Raw genomic sequence first — 12,476 nt, forward strand, 5'->3', positions numbered from 1 at the left:
CCGTGTTTGTGCTTAGGGAGCTTGCGATCTAGTAGGGGAAGATTGTCAATAAAATAATCACAAATATATTGGCTGGGTGCGGTGTCTCACGCCTGTAATCCTAGCGCTTTGGGAGGCCAAGGCGGGTGGATCGCTTGAGGTTAGGAGTTCGAGAGCAGCCTGGCCAACATGGTGAAACCCTGTCTCCACTAAAAATAAAAATTAGCCGGGTGTGGTGGCAAGCGCCAGTAATCCCAGCTACTTGGGAAGCTGAGGCAGGAGAATCACTTGAACCTGGGAGGTGTAGGCTGTAGTGAGCCAAGATCGCACCACTGCACTCCAGCCTGGGTGACACAGTGAGACCCTGTCTCAAAAATAAAAAAAAGCATATATATGTAAAGCAGATATATATATATATATGTGTGTGTGTGTGTGTGTGTGTGCGTGTGTATCTATATCTATCTATCTATCTAATTGCCACCGTGCCAAGTGATTCAAAGGAAGGTAGCTGATGTTATGAGAACATATAAACGGGTGGGGCGTGGGAGAAGGGGCTGAGAACACACTGGAGGGGAATGCAGAGACCACCTGGATGTCTGCTGCAATTAAACTGACAAAGTATGACAATTTGGGTTACAGCGGGAGCATGGCAGCTGGAGAAATGGACTGACTTGAGATGTCCCAGATGTTCAGATCTCCCTTTTCTCTCAGGGGACAGGCAAAAGGCAAACCCAAAGAGGTGACTTTGAGCCAGGAGGACCCCTTACTTTGAACTTAACAGAAATGGGGGTTTCCTCTGGTGCATATGTGTATCATTTATTGAGCCACTACTATGTACTAGGACCGACCTTGTCACATTTAAAGTTCACAACTCTGGCCTGGCGCGGTGGCTCATGCCTGTAATCCCAGCACTTTGGGAGGCCGAGGCGGGCGGATCACGAAGTCAGGAGATCGAGACCATCCTGGCTAACACGGTGAAACTCCGTCTCTACTAAAAATACAAAAAATTAGCCAGGCGTGGTGGCGAGAGCCTGTAGTCTCAGCTACTCAGGAGGCTGAGGCAGGAGAATCGCTTAAACCCAGGTTGTGGAGGTTACAGTGAGCCAAGATCGTGCCATTGCACTCCAGCCTAGGCGACAGAGTGAGACTCCGTCTCAAAAACAAAACAAAACAAAAAAAAAAAGAAAAAAAAAGTTCACAACTCTGAGGTAGGTGTAATTATCCCCATTTCATGATGAGTCTCATAAAGTTTAGGTGATGTGCCCAGAATCACACAGGGTTGGAATCAGGATTAGGGCCCTGATCGGGCTGCATTCAAAGACCAGTTTGCTTCAATACATCATACTACGGTCCAAGACTTCTGCTATCCTGAACCCACTGTTCCTTCCTCTAGTCTAGTTTTCAAATTCGCAGGGACAAATATGGCCCTGAAGGCTCCATGAGCAGACGAGAAGGCTGGACTTCGCAACTGGGTCACCTTAGATCCGGAACTAGAGAGTGACACCGTTGTTTCCGGGAGGAAAAAGAAGAAAAAGCGCTTGACCCGGAAGCTGCGTGTCCCATCCCCGCGCCTGCTTCTCTGACTGGGGTGAGGCCGCAGCGGACTGCCCTTTCCCAAGATGGCGTCGAAGATAGGTTCGAGACGGTGGATGTTGCAGCTGATCATGCAGTTGGGTTCGGTGCTGCTCACACGCTGCCCCTTTTGGGGCTGCTTCAGCCAGCTCATGCTGTACGCTGAGAGGGCTGAGGCACGCCGGTGAGCAGGCCTACGCAGCCGCTAAACGCGGCAGGGGGCGGTGATGTGGGCAAGAAATTGGGGGCTAGAAGTCGGGACCCTTGGACTGGGAGGAATTGGGACCTCCCTGGGAGGGGTTCTGGTCTGGGTGTCGGACCAAATCTGGTAGGGCGGTCCTGCCCATGGGAGGGGAGTCTGGTTTGGGGGAGCAGTGGAGCCTGTGGGAACTCAAGGGGTCTCAAGCTTCTTCCCCCACCGCTTCATTCTGTCCTCGTTGCTTCCCCACTCCCGGCTCGCAGGAAGCCCGACATCCCAGTGCCTTACCTGTATTTCGACATGGGGGCAGCCGTGCTGTGCGCTAGTTTCATGTCCTTTGGCGTGAAGCGGCGCTGGTTCGCGCTGGGGGCCGCACTCCAATTGGCCATTAGCACCTACGCCGCCTACATCGGGGGCTACGTCCACTACGGGGACTGGCTGAAGGTGAGCGCCTCGGCCCCAAAAGGGTCTTCCCTCTGGGTGACGGGGAATCAGAGGCCAATGCCCAGGGCTGTTGGTGGGCGATGAATGGTGCTGGCCACGTGCACAGTGTGAAGCCTGGGAGGTTCGAACCCCTAGGCTTATGGAGATTACAGAGCGCAGAAATGGATCTTAGAGACCACACAGACTTCCTCTTCAAAGTGTGGAAACTGAGGTCTAGAGATGGGAAACAGACTTTCCCAAAGCCACAATACAGGATACTGGTGGGACCAGAACCCCGGTCACCTGGTTCCCAGAATCTTTTAAACTGTTAGTTTAGTAATCTCAGACTCATGGGGTACAAAGGACCTTGGAGAGTACCTAGTTTTCATAAAATAATTTTATGAAAATGTAATTACTCTTAGTATAGCATTTAAGCCAGAACCTGTGCCAGGCCCTGCAGGCTGGAGATAAGGTTGGACAAAGGCACTGTCCTTGAGGAAGAGACTGTCAGACCCTTAGGGGAGGAAGATGTGTGAATAGCTACAGGGCAGCAAGATCAATGTTTTTGTGGCATAGATCACATGCCACGTAGCATAAAGAACACCAAGATTAGAGTCTACAGATCTGAGAGTGGGGAAGGGAGAAACACATTGTGTCTGGGTTCTGCCACTTACTGGCAGGTAGGACCTGCCAGTTTTCTTTTTTGTTGTTGTTTTTTGAAACAGAGTCTCTCTGCGTCGCCCAGGCTGGAATGCAGTGACGCTGTCTCAACTCACTGCAACCTCCGCCTTCCAGGTTCAAACGATTCTCCTGCCTCAGTCTCCCAAGTAGTTGGGATTACAGGCGCCCTTCCCCACGCCCGACTAATTTCTGTATTTTTAGTAGACAGGGTTTCCTCATGTTGGCCAGGCTAGTCTCAAACTCCTGACCTCAGGGTGGTCCACCTGCCTCGGCCTCCCAAAGTGCTGGGATTACAGGCGTGAGCCACTGCGCCTGGCCAGACCTGACAGTTTTCTTAACCCTCTGGGCCTCAGTTTCTACTTCTATATATATATAAAAAGAATGATCTGTCTCTGTTGCACCTGCCCACCAAGCTTGGAAATGTAAGAGGGTTCATCAGATGGAATGGGATGTGTAGAGAGGGGTGGTTCTACACTCTGGGAAGCCAGGAGAGATGTGGCGGCTGCAGTTCTTGACTGGGGTCCCCTTACCCCGGCCTAGGTCCGTATGTACTCGCGCACAGTTGCCATCATCGGCGGCTTTCTTGTGTTGGCCAGCGGTGCTGGGGAGCTGTACCGCCGGAAACCTCGCAGCCGCTCCCTGCAGTCCACCGGCCAGGTGTTCCTGGGTATCTACCTCATCTGTGTGGTATGTTGGGGGACTGTTGGTTGGAGGTGCCTGACTGGGAGTGAACTGTGAGTCTAGGCGTGGCAGAACCCCAGGAAGGTAGACACAGAACGAGGCCCTGAGTGCAGTTCCTGATGGCCCAGTTCCCTGGGAATTGCCCCGGCCAGCTTCCAGGCCTCAGGGGCCCTCCAAATGCCTGTTGAGAGGCTCTTCCTCCAACAGTGTTGCCACGAGGTAGACTGGCCATTAAATTTCAACCCTGAGAGCTAGGAGAACAAGATGGGGTGATTCTCTCATGGCTCCAGCCCCCAAAGGACTAGAAGGGGATAAAGGAGAGGTTTGGTGGGGGTCAGGCCCCAGCTGGGACTCTGCCCCCTAGAGCTGATGAGAGCTCTAGGGTAGCCACTTATGGTTCTCCCTGGTGCTAGGGGAGGCCAGGGTGACTGGAGACATGGACAGGCCCCAGGCCATTAGGTCTCATCTTAATTACCGAGTATATCTCTGTACAGCTCTCTGTGTGGGCTCCCATATTCAGAGGTGGGAGCTCTAGTCTGACTGTGGAAATACACTTCCTTCATAGCCCCTAGGGTGAGGGGAGACATGGGCCCTAATCTCCTGGGGCTCCATAGTCTGAGGGGGAGACAAAGGCCCTACTTTCAGAGGTTCCCCAGTCCAAGAGGGGAGTCAGAAGCCCATCTGCAGGGACTCATTTGCAGGTGCCATCTCAGGGGTGGTTTACCCCAGACAGGCTTCTGAGCCTGTCGGAGAGTCTTAGAGGATGGTATGTCTCCAGGCCTACTCACTGCAGCACAGCAAGGAGGACCGGCTGGCGTATCTGAACCATCTCCCAGGAGGGGAGCTGATGATCCAGCTGTTCTTCGTGCTGTATGGCATCCTGGCCCTGGCCTTTCTGTCAGGCTACTACGTGACCCTCGCTGCCCAGATCCTGGCTGTACTGCTACCCCCTGTCATGCTGCTCATTGATGGCAATGTTGCTTACTGGCACAACACGCGGCGTGTTGAGTTCTGGAACCAGATGAAGCTCCTTGGAGAGAGTGTGGGCATCTTCGGAACTGCTGTCATCCTGGCCACTGATGGCTGAGTTTTATGGCAAGAGGCTGAGATGGGCACAGGGAGCCACTGAGGGTCACCCTGCCTTCCTCCTTGCTGGCCCAGCTGCTGTTTATTTATGCTTTTTGGTCTGTTTGTTTGATCTTCTGCTTTTTTAAAATTGTTTTTTGCAGTTAAGAGGCAGCTCATTTGTCCAAATTTCTGGGCTCAGCGCTTGGGAGGGCAGGAGCCCTGGCACTAATGCTGTACAGGTTTTTTTCCTGTTAGGAGAGCTGAGGCCAGCTGCCCACTGAGTCTCCTGTCCCTGAGAAGGGAGTATGGCAGGGCTGGGATGCGGCTACTGAGAGTGGGAGAGTGGGAGACAGAGGAAGGAAGATGGAGACTGGAAGTGAGCCAATGTGAAAAATTCCTCTTTGAACCTGGCAGATGCAGTGAGGCTCTGCAGTGCTGTTTGGAGACTGTGAGAGGGAGTGTGTGTGTTGACACATGTGGATCAGGCCCAGGAAGGGCACAGGGGCTGAGCACTACAGAAGTCACATGGGTTCTCAGGGTATGCCAGGGGCAGAAACAGTACCGGCTCTCTGTCACTCACCTTGAGAGTAGAGCAGACCCTGTTCTGCTCTGGGCTGTGAAGGGGTGGAGCAGGCAGTGGCCAGCTTTGCCCTTCCTGCTGTCTCTGTTTCTAGCTCCATGGTTGGCCTGGTGGGGGTGGAGTTCCCTCTCAAACACCAGACCACACAGTCCTCCAAAAATAAACATTTTATATAGACATTTGGTTTTGCTTTTCTGTTCTCCCCAACAGGGCACTCTGCCATTGGCTGGGATTGATCTTGGGTTTCTTGAAACACTAGATCTGGTCAAGCCCCACCTTGGGCCTCCCGTGATCTTTCCCCTGTTCCAAGATTTCCCACAGTTCTTTGGCTCTCTCTCTTTCTTTTTTTTTTTAATTTTTCACTTCTTTATTTTTTAGAGACAAGGTCTCACTTTGTTGTCCAGGCTGGTTTCAGACTCCTTGGCTCAAGTGATTCTCCAGCCTCAGCCTCAGCCTCCCAAAGTGCTGGGACTACAGGCATGAGCCACTGTGCCCAGTGGCTCTCTTTTTCAAGAATCTCAAAATCCTCATTGTACTATATGCTTTCAATCCCTCACCTCAGTCCCTCTTGTTGTAGGTTGTCTTTTTCTCCCCATTTGGAGCTGGTTCTTATGAAGACATCTTTGGTGAGAGCAGCTAGAGGGAGAGAACTGTGAAGTGTCCACTGTGAAGTGGAATATTTTACACTTTATACATGAAGGAAATGGAGGCTCAGAGAGGATAAGCAGTTTCGGTCAAGCCACAGAGCAAATCCAGCCCACAGAGCTGGATTCCAGGTCAGGTCTGTCTAATGGTGAAGTCCAGAGATATGTACTCACTGTGACCCATCTCCTGAGGGGAGACAGAGGCTGCTCTATTCCAGCCCCTACTGTGCCATGATGGTCTCCCTGTTGACCTTCTCCCTTTTTTTTTGAGACAGAGTCTTGCTCTGTCACCTAGGCTGGAGTGCTGGCGTGATCTCTGCTCACTGCAAGCTCCGCTTCCCGGGTTCATGCCATTCTCCTGCCTCAGCCTCCCGAGTAGCTGGGACTACAGTTTTTTTGTTTTTGTTTGTTTTTTGTTTTTTTTTGAGACAGAGTCTCGCTGTCACCCAGGCTGGAGTGCTGTGGTGTGATCTCGGCTCACTGCAACCTCTGCCTCCCGGGTTCAAGTGATTCTCCTGCCTCAGCCTCCTGAGTAGCTGGGATTACAGGTGCCCGCCACCATACCTGGCTAATTTTTTTTTTTTTTTTGAGACGGAGTCTCGCTCTGTCGCCCAGGCTGGAGTGCAGTGGTGCGGTCTCGGCTCACTGCAAGCTCCGCCTCCCAGGTTCACGCCATTCTCCTGCCTCAGCCTCCTGAGTAGCTGGGACTACAGACGCCCGCCACCACGCCCAGCTAATTTTTTGTATTTTTAGTAGAGATGGGGTTTCACTGTGTTAGCCAAGATGGTCTCGATCTCCTCACCTCGTGATCCACCCGCCTCGGCCTCCTAAAGTGCTGGGATTACAGGCGTGAGTCATCGCATCCGGCGACCTTCTCCCTTCTTGTCTATGTGTCTGCCAGAAAGTCACCCCAGCAGCAGCCGGTATGGTGCCTGCTACATTATGGAGCTTCAAAAAATGTCAAATGAAACCCCTGGGCTTTGGATTTCTGCCCATCGAGTCCTGTAGAGACTGGACACAACCACTAGTAGGGCCTAGGGGAAAACGTCCAAGTTTGAGCTTTTAAGCCAAAGCCATCTTTTAACTTCTCTGGGCTCTTGCAGGTAAACGGTCCGCCACTGATGCCTGGGTCTGGCTGTGAGCCCAGCCTAGAAAGGGAGCTGTGGGTGGAGGCACTCACAGGCAAGGGGAGCTGGGGCTGCCGTGGCCTGGTCTGTGGAAGGGAGGATGCTTCCTAATCTCTGGGAGGGAGATAGTGGCAGCATTCATCATAGAAGTCTTCTACTCCCTCCAGGAGTCCCCTGATTCCCCAGCCCTCAAGATCTTGCTCCCAGCCTGTAATGCTAGCATTTTGGGAGGCCAAGCAGGGAGGACTGCTTGAGCCCAGGAGTTTGAGAGCAGCCGTGGCAACATAGTGAGACCTCGTCTCTACCAAAAAAAAAAACATCCAGGTGTGGCGGTGCATGCCTGTGGTACCAGCTTATTTAGGAGGCTGACATGGGAGGATTGCTTGAGCCTGGGAGGTCAAGGCTGCAGTGAGCTGTGATTGCACCACTGTACTCTAGCCTTGGTAACAGAGCAAGATCCTGTCTTTAAAAAAAAAAAAAAAAAATCTTGCTCCCACGGGGTCACTTCTAATTTTCTTTCAAGTGTAAGCTGACTCTCAGACAAGTATTTGCATTTTAATCAAGGCCTCCTGAAAAACTGCAAGACCCAAAGGAATTAAAATGAATGGTAGAATATCACGCAGGCAGGGGTATTATTTTGGGTAAGGGAGCCTCAAAACATAGCACAGAGGCACAGAAACTAGCCCACCCTTAGGGTTAGTCCTGAGTAGAGCCCTGGAAGGCACCCTCCCCTCCCCTAATCCCCAGGTTGAAAATCGAAGGCCATTTGGTTGTAGCTTTAGAGTGAGTCGAGTTGGGGTCCTAGACTGGTCCCCTTCTTTCCTGTGCTTGTCCCACTTCAGCGCCTCCTCTGGGCAGAGCTGGGGCTGCTTTCTCCTCTGCAGATCACTCAGCCAACAAGCCCCCTTCAGCCTGTGGCTGGCTGCCTGGGGTCATGCCCAGCTGGCATGGCTTTTGGTCCACCCTGGCCATTCCAGGGCCTGTAGTGTCCATGGTGAGGGTCAGCTGCCTGGGTCAGAAGCTGGCTTGTGAAAGGAGTCTGGCAGTCCCTTGGCGTGGTTGACCAACTCATAGGAGTCCCGGATATCAGCCAGGCCAAACCAGAAGAAGATCCACTGCTTGTTGGAGAAGCTGCCATCACTGTGTTTGAAGTACCTGGGTGTGGGGAGGTGATGTAGGAAACAGTTTTTAGGGCAAGGCCAGTGTTCATTACTCACTGGTTCTGTCTTTAAAGAACATTGATTGAGGACCTACTGCATGCTGGGCACCCAGCTTGGTCCTGCTGTGTGTTATCTCATTTTATCCTCACAGCAGAGGCCTGAGCCTGGCATTGTGATGCTCAGCTCACAGAGAAGCGGCTAAGGCTCAGAGAAGTTAGGTACCTTGCCAGGCGGACACAGGAAAGGAGCGGGTGCTTTGCTCTCCACACTGCCTTGGCTGTGCAGCAAAGAGGAGGGTTCTTGCTCACTTCCTAGTGCTCACAGAGCAGGGTGTAGGGGTGAGGGGGTAGTTACTGAAGGAGAGAGGAGGGATGTTCCACTGGAGGTGCCGCAGGCCTCCAATAGACCCTGAAGGGTTAGGATTCCTCAGGCCCCTGTGAGAGGTGGGCTGCGTGGGGGTTAGGAGGTGTCACTTGCTTCCAGGAAAGGAGTGTTAAGCATGCTTTAACTCGGGAAATCTCAGGCTTTCTGTGTGGTCTGCCCCTGGGAGGTAGTGAAAGGGAGACCAGTGGAAGAAGAGGAAGCCCAGCCTTCTTGGCATGGTTGGCAAGGGTGGGAGAGGGGAGGGGAGTCAGGGCCCAGCCCAGAGCTGGGAGTGGCGGGACCTACCAGGGATTGATGGGGTTGGTGACCCGGGAGCGCCAGAAAAGTGTCTGAAGGTCCCGCCGCAGGCACTCCCACAGCATCTGGCCGGAGCCTTGGCCCTGGCGGCTGGAGCTCACCACAAATTTGTCCAGGTACGGGGTGCCCCCCAGGACGGGCTCCATGGTCAGAATGGCGGCGGCGTTGTACCTGGCGCAGCGGGAGAGCGGCAGGCTGGGACCTCTCCTTGGTCCGAAGCTGCCCGACTGCCCCCCAGACCCCGCCCTCTGGGGTCCGCAGGCTTACCCCTCGGAGACGTAGATGGAGTGCAGCCGCGGGCGCAGCGAGGCCAGGTAGTCGTCCCTGAGCTTCTTGCCGAAGCTGGCGTTGACCAGGTCCACTAGACGGCCCTGGTCCAGCTTGTCCAGGCTGCGCACCCGTAGCATTCGCTCGGCGTTCTTGAACAGGGTCCCGGACCCTGGAGGAGGATGGGGAGGGGCTAGTCTGGCTGGAGGGCCGTTTGCGCAGCCTGGTGGGGACTGCAGGTAAGACAGGCGCTGGTGGGACAATTTCCGTCTTTGGGAGACCTCCACAGTGAAATGATTTCAGTGGTCTGCATAGATTTGTCTGTGATTTTCATTCAAGGAGATGCTTTCCCCAGGCAGAGATTGTGCCCCAAGCTCCTCCTGTCGCCTGGAGCCCCACCCACTTCCGTTAGTCTTGCCTCGCTCCTTGAAGTCTGTCTCCCGCCGCTGACCCGGCCCACCCACCTAAGCCCCGCCCATCTCTCCTGGTCGAACACCTCCCTTATGGTCCCGCCCCTGGCCCCGCCCACCGGGGGGCCCCTCCTTCTCCCCCCTAGTCCCGCCCATTCCTTTAATTCCTTCGGAGTTCCCTTCCAGTACACTGGGTCTCCTCCTCTCTCACCTCCCCCGGGTTTCGGCAGCAGCAGGAGCCATTGCTGTGACATCCCCCGCCTCCCCCTACGGCTCCTGGACAGGAGGAGAAGCCGCTCCTCCTGACCGCAGACACCCAGCCCCGGCCAGTGCTCACTCCCGGGACCCAGTCCCCGGCCCGCCCACCGCCCTCACCCTTGTTGCTAAAGAGCTCAGTGAGCAGCGTGCTAGCGGCGGTGATGACGGCCGAGGAGTGGTGGGGCAGGCGGCTGAGCACGTCCACGATGAGCCGCATCTGCTGCCGTTCTTTTGTGCTCACCCACTCGGCGTTGCACACCAGGTCCAGGTCGGCGGGCAGGTTCACGTTACTCAGGACCTGTGTCCGGAGTCAGCGGGTGAGCCTGGCCCACAGCCGGCACGGACTGCCCCCCTGCCCCCACGGACCTCTCTTTTCTCTGACCCCTTTATCCTTACTTCCGCCCGGAGCCCTTAGCCAGGGAGGGCGCAGATCTGGGCACCCAGGGCTGAACTCCTCCCCTATACTCCCTTAGGCTTTTCTACCCACCCGGCTTGCTAGTGAGTCTGCGGCCCGTCGGGGAGAAGTGCGAGGGGCGCAAGAGAAGGCCCGGATCGCCGGCGTGGGGGAAGGGGAAAGAAAGGGCCGCACCTTATGACTGCTGTCGCGCAGGCCGCCTGTGTTATTGAGGAAGATGATTTTGGTGGGCCGCAGCGCCTTGGCCAGCGACGCGGTCACCTCCAGGGAGTCGAGAAGCACGGAGCGGCGCGCGGCCGTCTCCCCAATGGGGCACAGGATGGGGATGCTGCCCGACTCCAGGCACCACTGCAGCAGGTCTGTCTCCACCGAGACGATGCCGCCGTAGCTGTGGGCCAGACGTGGTGCTCGAGAGGGCCCCCTCCAGGCCTGCCGGACGGGGCAGGGCGGGCAGAGTAGCACGATCTGATGACGCCTGGGCGGGCAGGGCGGGCACTCACCTGGCATGGGGAGCCGGCTCGGCAGCGCGTAGCACAGACCCGCCGCCAAAAAATGGCACAGCAGCGGCGGCGTTGTGTCGAAGCGCGTCTACCAGCACCTTGCAGCTCTTGGCCAGCTGCGCCTTGGCCTCCCAGAAGGAAAGACAGCCCGAGGGAGCCGTAGGGGCCGGCAGCCCCAGGACCACCAGCGGCTTCATGTCCATGCGCTGCAAGAAGGCCAGGGCAAAGGCCAGACTGGATACGCCCTGCTGGCACTTGAGCACCTCCTCGTCCACCTGCGGAGGAGTGGGCTTTCAAGGAGCGTGACACGGACCTGAGCCGCTGGCTCCCACAGCCCGCTGCAGGGCCGTCTCGGTGACCCTACCCTTCCAGAAGCTGTCAGGACCCAGTTCTGGCCACCAGTGCCCACCTGCTCCGCCCTTTGCCCCGTTGGGTCTTGCCACTCCCTTGTCTCACGCTGGGGTACCTCCCGCCCTCCTCCCTGCGACCTTGGACTCCGGGACACCTTTGGGGGAGGGGCAGCGCAAGCGGCTCCTGTCCAGGTCCTTCTGAACCCCTAACTGCGCCCATGTTGGGGGCCTTCTTCAGAGCATCACACCTGGCGGGTGGGGTCCCCCAGGATCCTCACTCGGGCTGGGCGGGAGGCTTCCGGAGGAGCTTACGGACTCTCCCATTCCCGGCGGCGCTGGTCTGGGCCCTGCCGGGCTCCTTCCCGCTTCCGCTGCGCAGAGCCCGCAGCGTATCCTGCCATGCCTGAGGACAGGTGGCCGCACAACCCCATCCCCTCGCTGTGTCACGGCCCACGCCGGGCTCCGCTCACCTCGATGACGGCGAAGGGCTTGTCCGCGGAGTGGTGGCAGGTCTGGAACTGCGTGAGCCAGTGGCGCGCCTCCCCAGGGCTGGCCCCGCACTGGTTCAGGAAGGCCTGGATGTCCCGCTGCACCAGCGAGCGGCCCGAAGGAGGCTCTGGGGACTCATGGGGCACCGGGGGCGTGGGACTCGGCACCCACGACGGCTCCTCGGCGACAGGCGACTGGGAGACGTCGTCCGCGCCCGCGTACTCCTCGGGCGGGGGCTGGGGCTGCGACCAGGCGGTGCTGAGCCGGCGCCCCGGGCTGGTGCCCCTCGCCGCCCGCCGCCGCGCGCCACAGCTCAGCCTTCGGGCGCCCCCAGTGCCTCCCCGGCCTCTCAGCCTCGGGGCTACAGCAGCTGCCCGCAGAACCACAGCCATCAGCGCCGTCGCCATGACGACAACCAACTCTTGCCCCCCAAGAGTGGCAGTCTGTCTGGAGCGTCTGGCACTGGGGGGCTCTTAACTTGCCGTTGGGCGGGGCTGGACCTGGTCGGGGCGGGGTCCGGACAGGGGACAAGGAGTCTCCTCTGGGTGCGTTTGAGGAGGGTCAGGCCATGAGTCAGGGGGCGGGGCCACTAGGCTCCCCCGCCCCTGGAGGAACTGAACCCACTATCGGTCATGGGGCCGAGACTAAATGTGGCGGGTTGTCTTTAATCTGCTGCCAAGGTAGGTTCCAGGGGCGGCTTTGGGAGTCTGCAGGGCCTTGGATGATTGGCATTCTGACCAGAGAAGAAGGGACTGTAGGTGGCTTTGAGCACAGGGCTGGGCAGGGGGCTGGAAGGAGGGCGCTGGAAAGAGTAGAAGAAGGGGGGCAGTGGGAGGGCGGGGGCGGGTGGTGCTGGCCTTGTCTGTCCTGTTGCCTGAGCTCAAAAAAGATCCTAATGAATGACCATGAGGTTACCAGGGTTTGCGAAACTCCAGTCACTGGGTACCAGCTTGAGGAATTCTGTGATATCCTCAAAACACCCCTCAAAACTT

General features: G+C 56.6%; 2 protein-coding genes across 2 annotated transcripts; one reads left to right on the forward strand and one right to left on the reverse strand.

Annotated features, from left to right (window-relative positions):
* The first annotated feature begins 1,515 nt into the window (after positions 1-1,515).
* Positions 1,516-5,362, forward strand: TMEM101 (transmembrane protein 101). The gene is made up of 4 exons (XM_063599019.1): positions 1,516-1,735; positions 2,014-2,194; positions 3,395-3,541; positions 4,314-5,362. Exons 1-4 carry the CDS (start codon positions 1,599-1,601, stop codon positions 4,620-4,622), a joined length of 774 nt encoding a protein of 257 aa, XP_063455089.1. The 5' UTR covers positions 1,516-1,598; the 3' UTR covers positions 4,623-5,362.
* Positions 5,363-7,493: 2,131 nt separating this feature from the next.
* Positions 7,494-12,182, reverse strand: NAGS (N-acetylglutamate synthase). Its single transcript, XM_003828185.6, has 7 exons — positions 11,466-12,182; positions 10,646-10,920; positions 10,320-10,533; positions 9,848-10,028; positions 9,063-9,234; positions 8,784-8,966; positions 7,494-8,109 (listed from the first exon to the last, which is right to left on the reverse strand). Exons 1-7 carry the CDS (start codon positions 11,889-11,891, stop codon positions 7,956-7,958), a joined length of 1,605 nt encoding a protein of 534 aa, XP_003828233.1. The 5' UTR covers positions 11,892-12,182; the 3' UTR covers positions 7,494-7,955.
* Between the last annotated feature and the right edge of the window lie 294 nt (positions 12,183-12,476).

The sequence above is a fragment of the Pan paniscus genome, chromosome 19 (assembly GCF_029289425.2).
Source record: "Pan paniscus chromosome 19, NHGRI_mPanPan1-v2.0_pri, whole genome shotgun sequence".
Lineage (NCBI taxonomy): Eukaryota > Metazoa > Chordata > Mammalia > Primates > Hominidae > Pan > Pan paniscus.

Bases quoted from the DNA above. Each gene is read 5' to 3' on its own strand.
- TMEM101 (XM_063599019.1), top strand. From the start codon at position 1,599: ATGGCGTCGAAGATAGGTTCGAGACGGTGGATGTTGCAGCTGATCATG. The intron at 1,736-2,013 runs GTGAGCAGGCCT...CCCGGCTCGCAG, and splicing joins GAGAGGGCTGAGGCACGCCG to GAAGCCCGACATCCCAGTGC. The intron at 3,542-4,313 runs GTATGTTGGGGG...GTATGTCTCCAG, and splicing joins GTATCTACCTCATCTGTGTG to GCCTACTCACTGCAGCACAG.
- NAGS (XM_003828185.6), bottom strand. From the start codon at position 11,891: ATGGCGACGGCGCTGATGGCTGTGGTTCTGCGGGCAGCTGCTGTAGCC. The intron at 10,921-11,465 runs GTGAGCGGAGCC...ACTCCTCCGCAG, and splicing joins AGCCCTTCGCCGTCATCGAG to GTGGACGAGGAGGTGCTCAA. The intron at 9,235-9,847 runs GTGAGGGCGGTG...ATCCTCCTCCAG, and splicing joins TGAGCTCTTTAGCAACAAGG to GGTCCGGGACCCTGTTCAAG.